Source organism: Podarcis erhardii (assembly GCF_964252035.2).
Source record: "Podarcis erhardii genome assembly, chromosome: 6".
Lineage (NCBI taxonomy): Eukaryota > Metazoa > Chordata > Lepidosauria > Squamata > Lacertidae > Podarcis > Podarcis erhardii.
Genome location: NC_138510.1, coordinates 41,363,006 through 41,381,293, shown reverse-complemented (window position 1 = coordinate 41,381,293; position 18,288 = coordinate 41,363,006). Strand labels below are relative to the sequence as shown.

Sequence of the window (18,288 nt, the reverse complement as noted above, 5' to 3'; positions counted from 1 at the left end):
CAGGAAACCTAATTTCTACCCTTCTGTGGCCATACAAGAGTCTATGCAGGAGGAGAAAGGGTTGTAAATTCCGCTGTCAGAAACTACTTTCAGATAAAAGCTACTCAAAATCTAGCCTAATCTTAGAGGATATATGCTCAATGCAGTTATCTAAAGTGATTGGGACCTGAAGTACAGTACCTCAGAATTGTTGCCCTTAAAAATAAAAGAAAAGCACAGAAAGTTTATCTTTCTCCACTCACACAAGAATGAGCATCCTAACCTGTAACTCCAGAAATCTATTTTACCTACTTATCTGGCTGCAAAAAAATTCCTTAGGCCATCCATGGACACTTTGAAGGTCTCCAGAAGGCTAGAACCCCATTTAAAAATATTTCCAGAGAAAAAATATTCTTACCCCCCCCCCCAATCTAAAGTTTTGACTGCTCCATCCTATACAGTGGTACCTTGGTACTCAAATGCCTTGGTACTCAAATGCTGAAAACCCGGAAGTGTTCTGGTTTTCATACGATTTTCGGAAGCCGAACGTCCGATGGTTTTCGTCCGATGTGCCTTGGTTTTCGAACATTTTGGAAGTCAAATGAACTTCCGGAACAGATTAAGTTTGGTGCTTTTGTTTTTGCTATTTATTTTGTGTTTTTGTTTTTGAGACTTTTTCAGTTAATTTGTTTTTGTGACTGAGTGGAACCCAGTTTAGCTACTGATTGATTGATTGATTGATTGTGTGACTGTGAAAATGGATAAAAGTCCCCCATCCAAACAATGACTATCATCAGTGCAGGTAAGAAAAAAAAGTAATTTTATTTTTTATCATCCACAATACTGTCTTATTTATTTTATAGTACAGTACATTGATTATTGCTTTCATTTTATGGATCAATCCTCTCGTTAGATAGTAAAATTCATGTTAAATTGCTGTTTTAGGGGTTGTTTTTAAAAGTCTGGAATGGATTAATCCATTTTGCATTACTTTCTATGAGAAAGTGTGCCTTGGTTTTGGAATGCTTTGGTTTTGGAATGAACTTCCAGAACAAATTAAGTTTGAGAACCAAGGTACCAGTGTATTGGTTCCACGATTAGTCTATTATCCAAATTAGTAGGTTAGGCATTTGGACAGTTGTTTAGATAACTTTATTATGACAACTAAAAAGGACTGAATTGTTAGTATAAACATTTGTTTTTAAAAAATCCCATGTGCACATATTGACTGTACATGGCATAAAATACCAAATAGCTTTTTGTTTTATAATGTGCAGAAACATAGCATACTTTGACAGAACAGCAAACTAGAGAACATGGTATATTTTGGATAGTACTTCACTATATATGTTTATTAGTAGAAGAACAGAGGTTGGACTCTTATACTTACATGGAAGTAAGGTCCATAGAATTCAGTGGGACTTGCTTAGACATATCAAAGCTTGTGAATTGCTTAAGAATTGCATGTCCAAATACAGCTTTACAAAAAGGATTTTAAACTGAGCCTGGCACTATTTAGTTATCAGAGGTTCAACATTTTCCAGAACATTAAGTGTCAAGGGAAAAACTGTTTTAAGTTTATAACTGTGGTATGCATGTCATAATGGAAGCTGCATATGATTGAGAGAAATCATATTGGTAGATGTCAGCTCTGTTAAGCAAACGAAAAGGAATTCTTTTCTTAAAAAAAACTACTGATTTTTAAAAGTAGTAACAATATATTCAATTGTATCTTTGAAAACAATACTGTATTCTGTAAAATGTGTCTCATTATGCCAAAGGAGCATTGGCTGCAATTCTGTATACAGTCGTACCTCAGATCCCGAATGCCTTGGTACTCAGACGTTTTGGCTCCTGAACGCCACAAACCCGGAAGTGAGTGTTTCAGTTTGCGAACGTTCTTTGGAACCCGAACGTCCGACAGGGCTTCTGCGGCATCCAATCAGAAGCCGCGCTTTGGTTTCCGAACGTTTCGGAAGTCAAACGGACTTCCGGAACGGATTCCATTCGACTTCTTAGGTATGACTGTATTCCCTTATCTTAGAGAAACTTCCATTGAATTACGCTAGAACTTACTTCAGATCTCTTTATAAGTTATCTACAGATAAACTCCTAGGGTTGCTGACCTCATTCTTCCTCCTTCATCCTCAGCTTGGAAGAAAAGACATCTTTTGTGTCTCTCCCGCTGAGACGTAAGAGGAAGCATGGGTCATTGCATTCTACACTCAGTTAAGTTAGAATTAGGAACTTTCCTATCAAGTATGTGTTTCCTGCAGTAAACATAGCTTTCTTATTTTCCTAAACTCAGAGCTCAGTGTGATTATATGCAGCATAAGGTATGCTCTTCCAGCAGTGATTTGGTGTCAAGGTCAACTTCTGTTGATGCACTTATACTCCAAATGCTGTCAGCATCCTACAGCTAGCCATGTGTAGGTGGTCAATAAAAGATCCATGTTCATCATTCTAATCAAATTCCAGTCTCACCACTGAGAAGGTAAGTCAGGCAACCGAAGCCAGTGCTTACCTGGAGAAGTGCTGCAGTCATGTAGAAAATGATAAAGATCAAGGTGAGTGTTGTGTGGCCGCCTTGCATGGAGCTGATGGTGTAGAGGAAAACAAGATGGCCAGGAACCACCAGGAGGAAGAGCACGCGGGCAGACCGGGAATTCACATCTGCAGAACAGAGGTAAAGAGGCAGCTGAGGAGTTAGCATCACCAGCAGCATATTTATTAGTCGTTTCATTTCAGAAATTCGAACTCAAAGAGACTTACGAAATACAAGCATTAAAATCAAGGGTAAAACAACCTAAAAATACAAGTAATATGTATAAAAGAGCAGGGTCCAGGTTGGTTCATGTGGGGAGAGGTGGTCCTGAACCACATGAGGCTTTATAGGTCAAAACCCGCACTCTGAATTGGGCCTAGAAACAAATTAGCTGGGTGTGATGTGCTCAGATCGTCTTGTCCCAATCAGCAATCAAGCTGCTGAACTCTGCGCCAGCTGCAGTTTCCAAGCCACCTTCAAAGGCAGCCCCACGTAGAATGCATTGCAATAATTTCACTTAGATATTACCACAGCTTAGACAACAGAAGCTAGGTTATCCCACAAATTAATTAGGAGAAGCAGCCTTGACTTGTTCTACCCATTAGAAAGAAATCTATGTTCCGTGTCAAGGTTACATGATTAGAATTACATGATAAACAATCTGAATTCCTGAAATTGAAATATGAAAATAAGGATAGTGTATTTTTATTTTGCACGTTCCATTCAGTCACATAATTGAGACTTATTTGTCACCAAGCGGGATATGAAATTAGTTCACATTTGTCAGGACTTGTAGAAAGTCTGTGTGTAACAGTAAGCAACAGGGATCAATGAACCCTCAGCAAATGAATGTGAATGAAGCCCCACCAAAAAAATTTCTATTGCATCTTTGCAACGAGTTGCAATTAATTTCCGGGATTTTCTCTACATCTGTGATGGCTTTCTTTAAGCACATTTCTAGCCAAGGCAACAAAGAATCCTTAGGAGACACTGGATTCTGCACTACAAGCCTTATTCTGAAAATTGTAGTCATACAAAGTTCTAGACCAGGGATGGGGAAAGTGTGGCATTCCAGAAGTTGTCTGACTGCAAGTCCCATCAGCTGCAGACAGCATGGCTAATGGTCAAGAACGATGGTAGCTGTAGCAAGATTTGGAGGGCCACAGGTTCCTCTTCCCTGTCCTAGGCCGTCTCACTGAAGGAGAGCTGTATGGACTGACCCAGAGCCAGCTTTATGTTATAAGAAGGCAAAACTTCGCTACAGAATCTGGTAGGAATTGTACCACTAGAAAATTTGCAGGCTCACTCAAGCGTTTTGTAATACTAGCAAGAGCTTCAAAATAGTTCCACAGATGCAGTTTGTAAACCCACAAACAACTAAATTGCTTTTAATTGACATGAAGATTTGTTACGGAGAACAAGGAAATGGAAAAAACAAGGGTTTCCAAAGACACAAGGCCAAACTGCGTTTAGAACTAGCTATACAGAACTCCCAAAATTCTCTAGGTTACTGGAGCAAGACGGGAGGAGATGTGCTTAGATTGACGGACTTCCTACAGGGCTAGAATGGTGAGTCAGAGTCAACCAACAAATCTTCAGTTGGTCTTCCTCTCTATGAAGTGATCAATCTTAGCTTTGCTTTTGAGATGCTGTGACTTTAAAAGGACATATTCAAAGGGGGAGGCAGTACATTACACACGTTGACTACCTGAACTGAAGAAAGTGCTGCAAGGACTTGGACACTTTCGAGGGGCCACCTCAGAGCTCTCTCCAGGCATCCCACTCATGTGGAGGTAAGTGGAGATGCGGCTGGCTTGGACAGCCACCAGATTGCCACCAACACCTAGAAAGAACAAGGAGAGAGAAAGAGAGAGAGAACCATTGAAAAAGCTTTCCCGAAGCATCCAGAACCAATTCATGGACCACTTCACTACATCCCCCAATCCTTTTTACACATGCTCGTAGCTGTCCTTCCTAAGGTGTCACTTAAAAAAAACAAAAACATCTCTTACTACTAATTATATCCCACCTTTCAGAATACAAATCCTTCCAACGTTGGTGAAACAAGTAACATTAAATTACATTTTAAAAACACACAATGAATCAATCCATGATTAAATAAGTCATGAAAGTTGTTCCCAGTAGGCATTTGGTAGTAGAAAGGCCTGGGACGTGTGTGAATGTGCAATCGGTGCAAGTGAAAAGAAACTCACCGTTTATAACCGGTGTAAAGACTGCCATCCCTGCAAAATTTGGATCTGACACAGTTTTATCCAATATCAGTCCTCCAACACTGTAACAACAAAATGGAAGAAAATGAAGAAAACATTCAGGACAGAATAGCTATCTGCACAAAAGAGTTACTGCCAACTTAGCAACATTCTGGTTTTCAGTGATGCAATGAAATCACCCAGTGAATTACTACAATTCCTAAAACACTTTATTTGAAAGGTTTCTCTGAAGTGTATAAAGTGCTTTTGAACCAACTGACATCCAGTCATTTGCAGTCTGTCTTCACTGAGGCCAAGAAAAGAGTCAAAAGCAGGCCATTTTAAAGATGGATTTCACAAAACTAGTTTCATGTGACTAAATGATGTGGTAAAAGAGCCACTCTCAGTCTTACTCTGAATAGTTTGCCCAATTAAAGGGGCGACCCAATATAGAACAAAAATGCCTGCTTCCCCCCAACAATTTTATCTGCTTCTTAAGCAGCAGACAGACCACGTGGCTCAGAGTCTGAGGCCAAGACATCCTTCCTAGAGAACGGCCCCTTGCCACCTTCTTACCTGCTAATAGCCATGGCAATGATGACTGGTTCCCAGCCAGAGTACAGCACCTCCCGAGTTGCTGGATTCTTCTTGGCAATGATGATCCAAAGGGGCAGCAGGGCAACAAAGAAAGCACACACCAGTGGATTCACATAGGCTTTCTCCTCTGAGTGGGAAAAAGAAACCAGAGGTCAAAGAACCACCACCGCAGGGTAAAAGACAGCAGTTCATGGCAAGACAACAATCATATTGCAGTTTCACTCACTGAAGAAGGCAGCCTGTTTTGTCATGCTTAGGATTTAAATTCTACACAAGGCCAAAGGGAATCTTTGATGTCTGCTGACGCAACACACCGTTCCAATGAATGTGGTATTCTAAGGTCACAACAACTCGTATTTATTTTAGAAGTTCAAATGCACTGTTCCCTGCACTACACATGGGCAGGGTGCTACACTCCCTGTTGGGTTACCTCTCGGTCCACATGGCTGACTGAGACCATTGCAGGACCAGTACCAGTTTAGGTGCAGAGAGTGCCTTTGGGCCACAAGTTTCCCATGAGTTCAATATGTCCTAACCTTCACTGTAGAGGGCATAACGGTCTTGCTAAGGAGAACTGTAGCACAGCAACCCAAACCTTCTGACCTAAAAATGCATTTGCAGTGATACTTTATTAGATCTCCACATGGATGCAGTTAGAGCAGCCTTTCCCACTTACAACTCCCAGCTGGCATGGACAATGGGGATGGTGGAGCTCGAGTTAGGCACTGGAGCCTGCTAGTGGGAGATTCAGCAGTACTGCACTCTCTCCCCTTGAAACTGCCTTGAAATAGGCAGTTTAGATATTTCTGGAGTAGTATATTATCATCTGTCCTCCAGGTCAAAAATACCTGGATACTTTTCAAGTAGTACCATCTCCCATATGCACAGACATCTGTGGCAGCTGTTACTATTCTTCTTAATATACAAGCAAAGCAGAGGAATGTAGTTGAATCCCCACCAAAACAGCCATTCAAAAACAGGACAGAAGAACTTTTTTTCTCAATAATCTCCGCAGTAATAAACTACAGATGTCTGAGCAGATGTAAAGACGGCTCACTGTAAAACATGATTTGGGAACAGGGAATCAGCAACCTTCCCTTCCCTCTCCATTCCATTGTCAGAACTACTCGTGGTTTAAAGTTACAAGTGCACCAATGTGAAACAATGGCTTCCCTAGAAAGGCAAAAAAGTCGAAACCATGGTTACGAGGGAACCTGGTTGGCGTTAATCATGGTTAGCGTGAGTGCACATGTAACAGGATAAGTGGGATGGGAATGAGGACAGAAGAGAGGCAGCACACATCTGAGATCAGCTTCCGATTTGCAAGCCATGCTTGCAGGGAGCCAGCATCAGGTGTGCACTAGACACCAGTACAAATGTGAATTCACCTTATAAATGAGACTGCTGGGAATAGGCTTGGAAATTTTGCAGGGAATGAACAGAATGATTCATACAGAACACAGTCAGCTTACCAAGTTCGATGTAGAGACCCCAGCTGATTCCAGAGAGCAGGGCAAGTGTGATGAGGTCACCGAGACTGGCAGCTATAGGCGTGGCCACATTATCAGGGTTGATGCCCATCTTTCTGGAGCCAATGATTACGCCAATCATGATCATGCCTAGACACCAGAGAAAGGAAATGTTTCAGTCTTGCTGCAAAGGTACTGCAGGCAGAGCACCTCTTCTTCCCTCCTTATATAGCATTTGCTCCTTACCCAGCACAAGGGAGGCTATGAAGGCTGTGGCCACACTACTGGCACAGAGGAGAATGGCATGGCCAATGCTGAAGTGCCCATCTGGGATCCAGCCAAATATCACTGCAGCAATTGAAGCCAGAAAGCCAACCACCGTTGCTTGAACCTAGAAGATGAAGTCAGGCATTAGTCGGAGAAAAAGAACTTGAAGCTCCTATTCCCATTTGTGCAGAACCATTCAGGACGCTACTGCAATTTAACAGCAGTCATAGAGGTTACTGCGTGTCCTGACCAACACTGCATTCTCACTGTTGCTGGAGCCAGCCAAGCCAGCCCCTTTGCTCTGAAGACACAGGCTTCCTATTTGTTGGGTCAAACACAAAGGATACACATCTTCTTCCAGGCTATGGCAGAAAGTGAGGTGGGGCATGGAGAGACATTCCTTTTGCACACAGACTCTAAATATTGCAAACAAATTTGATAGCAGGGGTGTCTGGCACTATGCTGCTCATTCTTTAGAGCTGGTGATCACATGATGTATGCATTCAGAAATTGTGGAGAAACTGACAGTTAGGACTTTAGTCTCCTTACAAGCTGCTCTTCATGTTTAAAGACATCATACTCTTGCCAAAAATTCACCTGAATCAGAGCCATGTTCCCTGTTATCATCTTCCAAAGCTCTTTGGGAGTGTCCATTTGCCCAATATTAGCCTGCAAGATAAAACAGAGATTAAACATTATATTTCAACATAAAGCAAATGGGCCAATGCATTCTGAACTGGTTTTCAAAGGATGCTTACAGCTAAACCACAGATTTTAATGTGTAGGGAGCTGATATTATGAGTCTAGGCTTGGGCAACATTTTGGCATGTGGATCAGTTGAAGTAGTTACAGTGGACGCTTCAGTTGCAAACGTGATCCATGCGGGAACCCGGAAGTAACCTGTTCCGGTACTTCCGGGTTTCAGCGGTCCGCGACCTGAAAAAACACAACCTGAAGCGGCTGTAACCCGAGGTATGACTGTATTATTATTACATTCATTTACATACCTTGCATATATAACTATATATAAGTTTAGTTGCCCTGGTCCCACAGCCAAATATAAGCTGTGTTACTCAGGTTCAGCAAAAAGGTTCAACTCAAGATTAGAAGAACTGGAAGTGAACTTCCACAGCATATCAATGTTTTATGGAGTTATGCATGGCAGTGTAATAGGAAAACTGTACCAGGGAAAACTCCAATTCTTTGCTCAGAAAAAAACCAGTTGCCTTTTATTCCAACTGAAGATAAGGAAGGGAAGATAATGTGAAGCGGTACAAGCAAAGAACTACTTGCTGTTTAAGACGCAGAACCCCCACTCCACCCCCATGGCTCTGTCCAAGCATGATTTCCATTACTGCTCACAATATCAGTTATCATGAGGACTAGAAACATGCTTTTCACCAAGTCACAAGAGACTTAAAAAGAGCGAAGTTAACATAGCAGAGCCATGGATCTGAAACCATTAGTAGCCTTAGATACATAATGCCTTAAAAGAGCTTGCTCATAGTTACTGTAAAAATATATTGTGCAACTTTTCATTATTTTGGGGGGTCCCAGGACCCAGACCCCTTCGACTTATGCTTAATTTCATTTATTGGAATCTTGAAAACTGAAAGGGTCCCTGTGGGCTCAAGTAATGGAATTAAATGCTCATGTCAATTGGACTCAGAGAAGAAACACACCGCTGGCAGATACCCAAGAAGTAACTTCAGAGAATGAATAAAGCTTATCCAGAATACAAACACTCTACCCACTACACAGCCTGCTTAAACAGTGAAGGTAAATTGTGTCAAATCTGTACCTCAGACACCACCATGGTTTTGAGTCTTGGAAGACCTGCTCCCTGCCTTGCAGGCCTGACTGACTGCAGCTACAAAAGCTGAGGGTTCTGATGAGGCTAGAAACCATCTTGGCTGCTTTCCCAGTCTGGGCTAGGTTTTAGATCAATTATCCTTTGAGACAATTTCTGAGCAGCCCAGGAAATACTGCTGCGTAACTCCTTATTGCACCATCAGAAGCCATAAACCACTGACAGAAATGTGTAATGCGGCACTAGGGTGACCGTATGTCACCAGCTCAGCTGTGACAGGCCAACTCCACCAGGCCTCCTCTCTCTCTGCTGTCACCTGGGGGCAGCCATTTTCTTAGGCTGCCTCAGTAGGAGAGATAGGACTCAGGGTTCATTGCATCCACTTTGCTGAAGACTTAGCTCCATCAGGCACCTCCTGCCTCTGAACTGTGCTAGCTAGTCAATATAGGAACAACTGTCTAGAAATAGGTGCATGAGCTTAGAGTTTTATTTTCCTCTTCCCTCCTTCTCCCCTTTTCCTTGTGTGTTGTTTACTTATTTATTTGAATGTAAGCCTGTGGATAGGGAGTGTCTTGTTTTGATTCCATGTAAGCTGCGCTGGAAGCCTTTTGGCTGAAGAGTGGGGTCCCACTGCTCTAAATAAATAAACATTTGTGGTGAGAAAAGTGTAACACACGAACTAGGAAATTAAGAATGTGGCCACCAGCACTAACTACTTCTGGCAGCTGGTCAAAGGCTCATCACTGTTGTGGAAATCATTGCTTGCCATTTCCACAACCTTACATTTGGTCCATAAATCGTGTGGTCTTATTTTCCCTTCAAGCCCCTTTTCACCAGCACACGCAGAAAGAAAAACTGCTGTCAGCAATGGAATGTCCAGCAAACAAAAGAAGCTTAAAGCAGCCCTAAATTAGACGCATTCCACCAAGAAGAGTGGGATCCAAGTCATGCAGTGCTAAAATTGCTGCTACTCTTGTTGTGAATTTGGCCCAGAGACTCCTTGTTCTTGTGCAATTAGGTTAGGGTATCAGCATAACCTGACTGTAGGCAAATACAAATTTTTAATCCCCTGTGCAGGAGAGAGAGAAAATAAATATTAAATGGCAAAAAAACAAAACCCTATTTTGGGAGTCTTAATGCGCAGCTAATGAGAAGCTGTACTAAGCTTCCTTCCCACACAGCAAGCCTAATGACCAAGCCCCCGGAAGACCTCCTTCAAGAAGCCTCTCCTGATTTCTTCCCACTGCAGGTGGGCCCCCTGTGCATCCTTTTCCTTGGGAAAGGAGTCCATGTGATTTCAACACATATGAGCTCAACTGCAGCCTTCAAGAAATAAAAGTTTATCTTTAACAAACAGCCCAACAAGTACTGTAGTGGAGCTGTTTTCTACCTCTAGCACTGTCCTGCAACCTTGTTTTAGAAAGGCTTGCATCTCATCCCCCTCAATGCAATCCTGCTAAGGGAATGGTTTGCAAAGTGGCATCCAGGGATCTCTGTACAAGCACCAGCTCCTCTTCACATAGATGTTCTCGGGCTGCTACACACGCCAGGTTTTCAGTGTGGGCAAAAGCCATACCCAGATGTTGATTGGGACATGCAACAATGTCACTGGCTTTCCCATTATCTATCAATATACACGGGCTTCCCGCTTGCTGATTTTATCTCTCTCTCTCTAATTTTTATTAAATTTTCTGTTTTACAATTTAGAATACTCATTTTACATCCTTAAGATATCAATGACTTCCCTTCTTCTCTTTCCATGATTTATTTTACATATCATAAATCCTGCATATTTTACAAAAACTGTACCATTCAGTATTCCATTATTGCATCCATCAAAACTTATTTACACTGTTGAATTTATCTTAACCCTGACAGCGTTTTCAGCTGTACACAGTTATTTCCCATATATTCAATAAACGTTTTCCAATCTTTTTTAAACGTATGTTGTTCTTGTTCTCTTATTCTATATGTTAAGTCTGCAAATTGTGCATATTCTGTCAGCTTAAGTTGCCATTCTTTTTTGGTTGGGACCTCATTCGTTTTCCATTTTGGGGGTAACAAAACACGGGCCGCAGTTGTAACACACATAAATAACCATTTTTTGATACCTGGGAATTTCAATCTGAATAATCCCCAACAGAAAGGATTCTGGTTGTGGTTTTTTTTTTGGGGGGGAAGTACTTTTAAACATTCCCGCCCCCCAATTTATTATGGATCATTTCCCAATACTCTTTTACCCTTTTACAAGTCCACCGCATATAAAAGAATGTTCCCCCACCTCTTTGCATGGAGGAGCAGCTTGTTGGTTTCCCATGGGCATCCCCATTGGCCACTGTGATAACAGGATGGAGGGCTAGAGGGGCCATTGACCTGTCACAGTAGGCTCCTCTTATGGTTCTTTTGTAGAGTTCAAATAAGAAGCCTATTGGAAATCAAGCCTTATGAGAGAATTAGGTATGTTTATACTGGAGAAGAGGAGACTGAGTGTGGCTGCAGACATAAAAAAGATGGAACCAGCTTGTTTTCTGCTGATCCAGAGGGTCGGACCGAAATGATTGGATTCAAATTACAAGGTAGAAAATTCCAACCAAACTTAAGGAAGAACTCTCTGACAGTAAGAACTGCTTGGCAGTGGAACAGACCTACCTCAAAGGTGGAGGGCTCGCCTTCATTGGAGTTTTTTTAAATTATTTTTATTTTATTTTATTCAAGTTTGGGATTTTTACATACATATATTATCTCCTTCCAATTTTTAAATTTCCCATACAATTTATTGGAGGTTTTTAAACAGAGGTTGGCTGGCCATCTGTCAGGATTCTTTAGCTGTGATTCCTGGATTGAAGAGGATTGGAAAAGATTGCCCTTGGGGTCCCTTCCAATGTTATAATTCTATTTCCAAAACTCAATGAAGGTAAGCTGGAAAGGAGTAATGTCAAACTAGGATAAACAGCAGCTATGAATGTGAAGGAGATGGCATCAACTCCACTCACAGCAAGTTTTGGCTATTTAGTGAACTGGTGTTCACAATCAAACTGCAGACTAAGCCACAGAATGCAGTATGTCAATATTATGCTGTTAAATATACTATGTCATCTACTGATAGCATTCAACGTTTGAATGAAGGGCCCCAATACTATGCTTTGCCCCAGGAATGTTGAGGTTCTACAGACCACCTGACCGGCGGCAGATGCTATTAAGCAACTCTGCTCCCTACATCCAAGGACTTGACAGAGTGACAAGAGGAGGGTGGGAAACAGTAAAAAGCTTTCTACCCAGCAAGAGGGAGTCTCATTTCCCTGCCAGGACTCTCTTGCTGCCAGTGCCACTAAGCTCTGCTGGAATGTAGCAGAAGCTTAAGTGGTATGACTGCGGCTCAAGTCCTAGGAAGCACAGCTCAGAGAAAGAACTATTTAGAGAAAGGAAATAGTGCCCAAGTCAAGGTCATGACAGAGAGTGTTGGCGAGTTTATGGGAGATGTGTCAAACTCAAGCCCAAACCTGCATTTGTAGAGGATTCAGGATAACCAATTCAGATACTTTTTCAGGGTGGGTGGGGAGACCGAGGAAGGCGGTGGCGGCAGGATTGAGGCCGTAGAATAATCACTTTCCAGCAGCTGTTTACTTACTGCATTATTCTGGGAGATGTACTATCTGTCAAGTTCCTTTGTCCCCTCACAACCACAGATTTTGAGAATGATTGGCATACCTTCAGCCTCATGAGGCGATAGGTTATGCAGCCTTACTTCACATCTGGACTATGGAATTAAGGAGATATTCCAAGGCACCCGTAGAAATAGACACACTGAAAATCAACAGCTTCTGGGAAGGAGAGCTACACATTGAAGGCAAAACCTTATTGCATCTCTACTCTTGCCCCAGCTATATGGCAGTTCTCTCCATCACTGGAAGACAGATAGGGGTCGAACTACATGCTGCTATAATTGCAATGTTCTAAGTGATACACCAGTGCCATTGTTTTAAATTAAAAACAAACACAGGGCCCCCCAAGGAAGATCAGGATCAGTGTGAATAGGGAGAGGGAAGTTTCTGTCTTCCATCTCTCACCTTGACCCCCCAAAAAACCACTACAGTAGTTAGTAGGAGCATCAGTAGCACAGTGGGGTGACCTGTGCAGCAAATTGGAATAGTAAAATAATAATTTTTCCATTGCTTTGCTATTACCATTATGTCGGGGGGCGGGCAGTAATAGGCCAGTGTTAAGCCTCCTCTCCCCACAAATTGTGGTCCCGGTGTGGATCAAGCCCCCTGCATTTGGTTGCAATTCTTTAAACACACTGATGTCACTTCAAGTGACACCATTAAAGAAGCATGCAACTATACCCAAGGTTTCAGGGATTTCAATGTCCACAGGACAATCTGACCAAGCCTTTAAAGCAGCTTATACAAGAATGAATGGAGCAGGGGCCAGGTAACTCGGGGAAGCAACAGCCGACACTGGTCTCTGCATTGTTCCTTACAGCTGTGCAGAAAAGGCTGAAGAGTTTGTTCCACCACCCAGCCGATCAAGAGGTAGGTGCTTGGTGCAAGTTGAAATCAGTGCATCCAAGATTGATTAGGAAAAGCCAAGAAACAGAGGAGGATGCTTGCACAAGGTGCCTGGCATAACTCATGGTGCAGCAGACTCATGCCTCTTCCATATTGGCAGGGCAGGATACTGTTATGGTAAGCACTCTCACTTTGTGGTCTTGCTGCCTACTTCAGCATTGACAAGGGAATGAAGCAAATGGCAGCCTGTCCAATGCTGAGCTTGCACCATGAAGGTGTCCAAGCACCAGAGTGCAACAAGCATTGTTTTAAGGAGTCTCCATGGAGCAACACAGCTAGGATGAAAAAGCCTTTTGTCCTGCTCACATTCTTTGGGGTGTGGGGAGAAGAACACCTCCCACTGACAAATGGACAGCATGCCTATGCCAAGATATGGGATCCATTCCAACTCTGGACAAAGTATGCCTTTGCCTCTTTTTGCCCTTTCTGCACAGTGGGAACAATCAGCTTGCCTCCTTTCATGAAGAACCGGTTGGAGAAGGGCCAAGCAGACGTCGGGCATCACTCAAAATCATCGAACGGGGACAGAATGTCAGTATGCAACTTAACTGATTTAGCTGGCGAAAATACACAGAAAGACTGTAGGCTAAGCAAATGATGCATCAATGTTTAGATGTTCCAATAGCCAGCAGAAATGGTGGCAGAAATGGGCCAGATGGTTAAGTCAGGCTCACAAAGCATTGCCCTAACCTCTCACAACTCTCTTGTACTTCTCTCTACATTACATGGGGGTATGCTACCACTTGGATCTCCAATAGCATGGAGACATGGAGATTCAAGCAAATGCTGCAGAACCCACATCATTTTAGGCATTGTATCCTCAGTTACAGGCTTCTTTTCCAAAAGCCAAACTGGACTAGCAGGGCAAGTGTTTGGTTCCACACCTGTATTTGCTAATAGGGGGAACTGCTGGCAGGAGGGATGGTGGGGGAGAGAATAAGCAGGTGCGCAGGGAAAGAGTGTTTCACTCCTGCCAGTTCTCCAGTACAAATCCCTCTCAACACATGCTCTCCTGCTGCAAGGACCCCACCATGAGTTACACGGATACAGGAACTCATTGTTTCCCCTCTTGGTATCTCCCTAGCCTATATTTCATGCACGCTTGTTCAACAAAGGAATTTTCAAGGGTATCTGAATATAAGAAAACAGATTTAATCCACAAACCAAGACACACACCCAGCAATGCAGCTTCCCGCCCCAGAATCTATTCCCAAAGGTTAGGTTTTTGGCAACATTTCTGTGCAAATCAGACTAGCTTTTGTGTTCCTTTCCATCATGAAGGCCAGGAGCAGGATGTTTACGCTGAGGATGCATCCTTATTGTACTAATGAAGCAGATATATTGAAATATTACGCCAAGGACAGTGGCTGCTTTTGTACTGAAATAATTGCTTCTGTACTTCCTTCTCCAGCCAGTGTGGTGTGAGAGCCAGTGTGGTGTAGTGGTTGAGAGCGGTAGTCTTGTAATCTGGGGAACCGGGTTCGCGTCTCCGCTCCTCCACATGCAGCTGCTGGGTGACCTTGGGCCAGTCACACTTCTCTGAAGTCTCTCAGCCCCACTCACCTCACAGAGTGTTTGTTGTGGGGGAGGAAGGGAAAGGAGAATGTTAGCCGCTTTGAGACTCCTTAAAGGGAGTGAAAGGCGGGATATCAAATCCAAACTCTTCTTCTTCTTCCTTCTCCTTCTCCTTCTGGGATCATTTCTAGCCGAGTAAGATTCTCTTCCATAAACATGGTTTATATACTTCCATGAGGGGGGAGGGCCCAGCAAGTCAAAGAAATATCAAACACGGAGTCAACAACTATTTGGGCCTCTTTGCCTGAGATGTGATATCTACTACCAATGGATTTTGATATCAATCAGAAAAATAAGTAGGATTTCAGTGACTCCAAGATCAAGAGTGCTTCAATATGACAATTTATTGTGGACTTGGTGGTGTTCATGTATGCAATATTTTCCCCACAATATTCCCACAACATCTCCCTTATCAAAATGCTATCCAATATTCCCAATTTACCATGTCTACATTGTTGTTTTCACAGAAACTGTAAAAATAGATTAAATGAGAAAACAAAGGATGACATTCTGATGAGGATGGCATTGTACGGATGTTGTGCAAAACTTGTAACATGAGCAGCACCCTGAATCCACAACAAACTGTGACATTTAAGCACCCCAGTTCAAGCACAGTAAGAGGATTAAAAAAATTTTTTTTTACTTAAAACTTACTTATCTTTTTTCCCTTACAAATGCAGTTCCAGAGTGGGGTTACAACTAAAACCGTTTCAAATACCCTATTTTTCGCCCCATAGGACGCACTTTTTCCCCTCCAAAAATGAAGAGGAAATCTGGGTGCGTCCTATGGGGCGAATGCAGGCTTTCGCTGAAGCTTGGAGAGCGAGAGGGGTCGGTGCGCACCGACCCCTCTCGCTCTCCAGGCTTCAGGAAGACATCCGCAGCCTAGGCAGCCCTGCAGGAGGTCTGGCAGGGCTGTCTAGGCTGCGGATAGCAGCCTGCTTCCTGGAGTGTCGGGCGCCCTGCAGGAGTTCCCCGCAGGGCTCCCCACGCTGCGGATAGCAGCCTGCCGCCTGAGGCAGACATCGGCCAGCCCCACAAGCTCGGGGGACAGCAGGGAGGCGCAGCGCCGTTCCTCGACCTGGTTCGGTTTCCCCGACCTGCTTTTGGGGGGGAAATAAAGGGAAAAAAAATTTCCTTTATTTCCCCCCCAAAAAACTAGGTGTGTCCTATGGGACGGAGCGTCCTATGGGATGAAAAATACGGTACATAAAAACAAGGCAAACAATTTACAACCAGAACTAAAGACAAACATCAACACTGGCACTCGCCAAAAGCACTCCACCAAAAGCCTAGGTAAATATCTAGGTCCTCAGTTGGTGTCAGAAGCTTAAAAGGAATAGGCACCAGCCGTATCTCAGAAGAGAGAAGGCCACTATTTCTGAACACTTAGGCTGTACAATTTGAGATACCAATGAACTTGTTTATTTCTTTGCACCTCTGCACCTATACTGGAGTGCAGGGGTACTCTCTAGGGGTACTTCCTCTAAAGCACATGTTTTCCAAGTGTCTCAGAACATTCTAGAAATACGAATTGAGAGTCAGGAGCTAGGAGTTGTTTAGGCTGCACTCATGCAAGAAATCAATGAGCTGCACTATGCTCAGCAAACAACCAAGTGAGCACAAGAGTGGTCTCAGAATCTAAATCTAGGAGGATCATAGCGGCCTGATTAGGGAAAAGCCTTCCAGCTTTCCCTCTATAAAGGATAAGACTGGCTGTTCCTTGGTTGCTTTCCAACAACCCTCATGAATCCGTCAAAATGCAACTTGCTTGGGGCAGCTTGTTGTTGCCGGAGGAAGAAGAGAAAAATGAGCAGAGGCATGAATCGAAGTCATTCTTCCATTCAGACAAGGGCAGTGATTTCCAACAACTCACTCCTCTACTTGTGGTCCCCCAGATCATAGCCCACAACACTCCCAAGGTCCCAAAAACAGATTTTCAGGAGGCACAGAAGAATGGGGGAGATGCACTTTCATTCATTCCTTGGTGTCTCCACACCTAGAGACAGCGCATGCCTGGAACAGAGGTTGGCTACATTTAGACTTTGTTGTTTTTCTATAGGCACACAAAAGCAGCCTTTGTGCTCACTACTTGAATCAAGGAGCACCTGGTTATGCTACAGGGAAAAGGGAAAAGCAATGCTGTGGCTCGGGCAGCAGTGTTTTTAGAGATTGTGATGCTGAACTAATCAAAGTGCCAACCGTGGCTAACTTCACACACATCTCCCAATGTAGTCTAACCTTTATGAGCTGGCCATCTCTACGTTCAGAAACATCCAGCTCTCTGTCCGAAATATCTCCATCTGAAGAGATTAAGCATGTTCCTAGTCCTCATTGTTTGCCTGAAAGGTATACACTGGCTAGAGTTCATGTCAAGGACTTGGGGGGGGGGGAGTCCCTTTAAGTCAACACCTCTTCAATGTAGGGCAGCCGGGGGGGGGCACATATAAAGCTACCTGCCTGACAGTCATAAGACCAAAATACTCACAGCTGTAGAGAGCCGAGATGCTAGTGTCATCTCCAAGTTTCCCTTCAGTCCTAGGAGTGCTGGAACCAGGATGAATACTTCGGTCACATACTTGAAGACATCCCAGTGCTGCAAAAATCAAGGAAATCAGTTCAGAATCTAGGAAAAATGGCGATTGTTTAAAAAGGAGCAGTTAATTATGAGACACATTATTAGGAACCTTATGATTCTCCAACAGCGTATCAGGATGTCTTCAGAGTTCAAGCAGCAGCAGACTAGCTACTAACCTCACTGTTACTGTTGTCTTCCTGCCATAAGGGTTGTTTCAGCTCAGGAGGGGAGGAAAATGTCATATTATTTAAATGCACAGGGCAACAGCTAGGCAATAAAGGCAGAAACTAAGCTTGTGTACACATGACAGGCTTAAAACACAAGGTCGTCCCCATGTTTTTCAAAGCACCTTTGTAGGTTGTTGCACAGTTGCATGTGTTTCTGAGTTTCCTTTTGTGTGTCCACACCAGTGGCCGGAGAGGGGGCGCTGGTGTAGTCATATGTCATACATTTTAAAATTAGAATTGAAGCAAATTGGGGGGGGGGACACACCCAAATGCAGCATTTCTCAAGAAGAGATGTAGCTTGTGGCAAACATCATATGTACACGGCTTCACAAACCAGTGGTTGATGTGCAATGAATGCAGAGTAAACAGGAGTTGTGTACACAGACTGAGCACTCTGTAGCCTCTCCTTTGCCATGCACAGGAATTTTGTGACTGATAAAAGACAGATGGCAAGCCTTGCTAA

General features: G+C 43.3%; 1 protein-coding gene across 3 annotated transcripts in view; it reads right to left on the bottom strand.

Moving 5' to 3' along the window:
- Positions 1-18,288, bottom strand: part of SLC41A1 (solute carrier family 41 member 1) — a 39,288-nt gene that overhangs the window by 6,440 nt on the left and 14,560 nt on the right. For all 3 annotated transcript variants that reach the window (XM_081865248.1, XM_081865249.1, XM_081865250.1), the window contains exons 3-10: positions 17,509-17,616; positions 7,665-7,736; positions 7,047-7,191; positions 6,804-6,950; positions 5,311-5,458; positions 4,738-4,817; positions 4,233-4,367; positions 2,504-2,652 (exon numbers count right to left, since the gene is read on the bottom strand). In XM_081865248.1, coding sequence (XP_081721374.1) covers positions 2,504-2,652; positions 4,233-4,367; positions 4,738-4,817; positions 5,311-5,458; positions 6,804-6,950; positions 7,047-7,191; positions 7,665-7,736; positions 17,509-17,616 — 984 coding nt within the window. The remainder of the gene's footprint in view (positions 1-2,503; positions 2,653-4,232; positions 4,368-4,737; positions 4,818-5,310; positions 5,459-6,803; positions 6,951-7,046; positions 7,192-7,664; positions 7,737-17,508; positions 17,617-18,288) is intronic.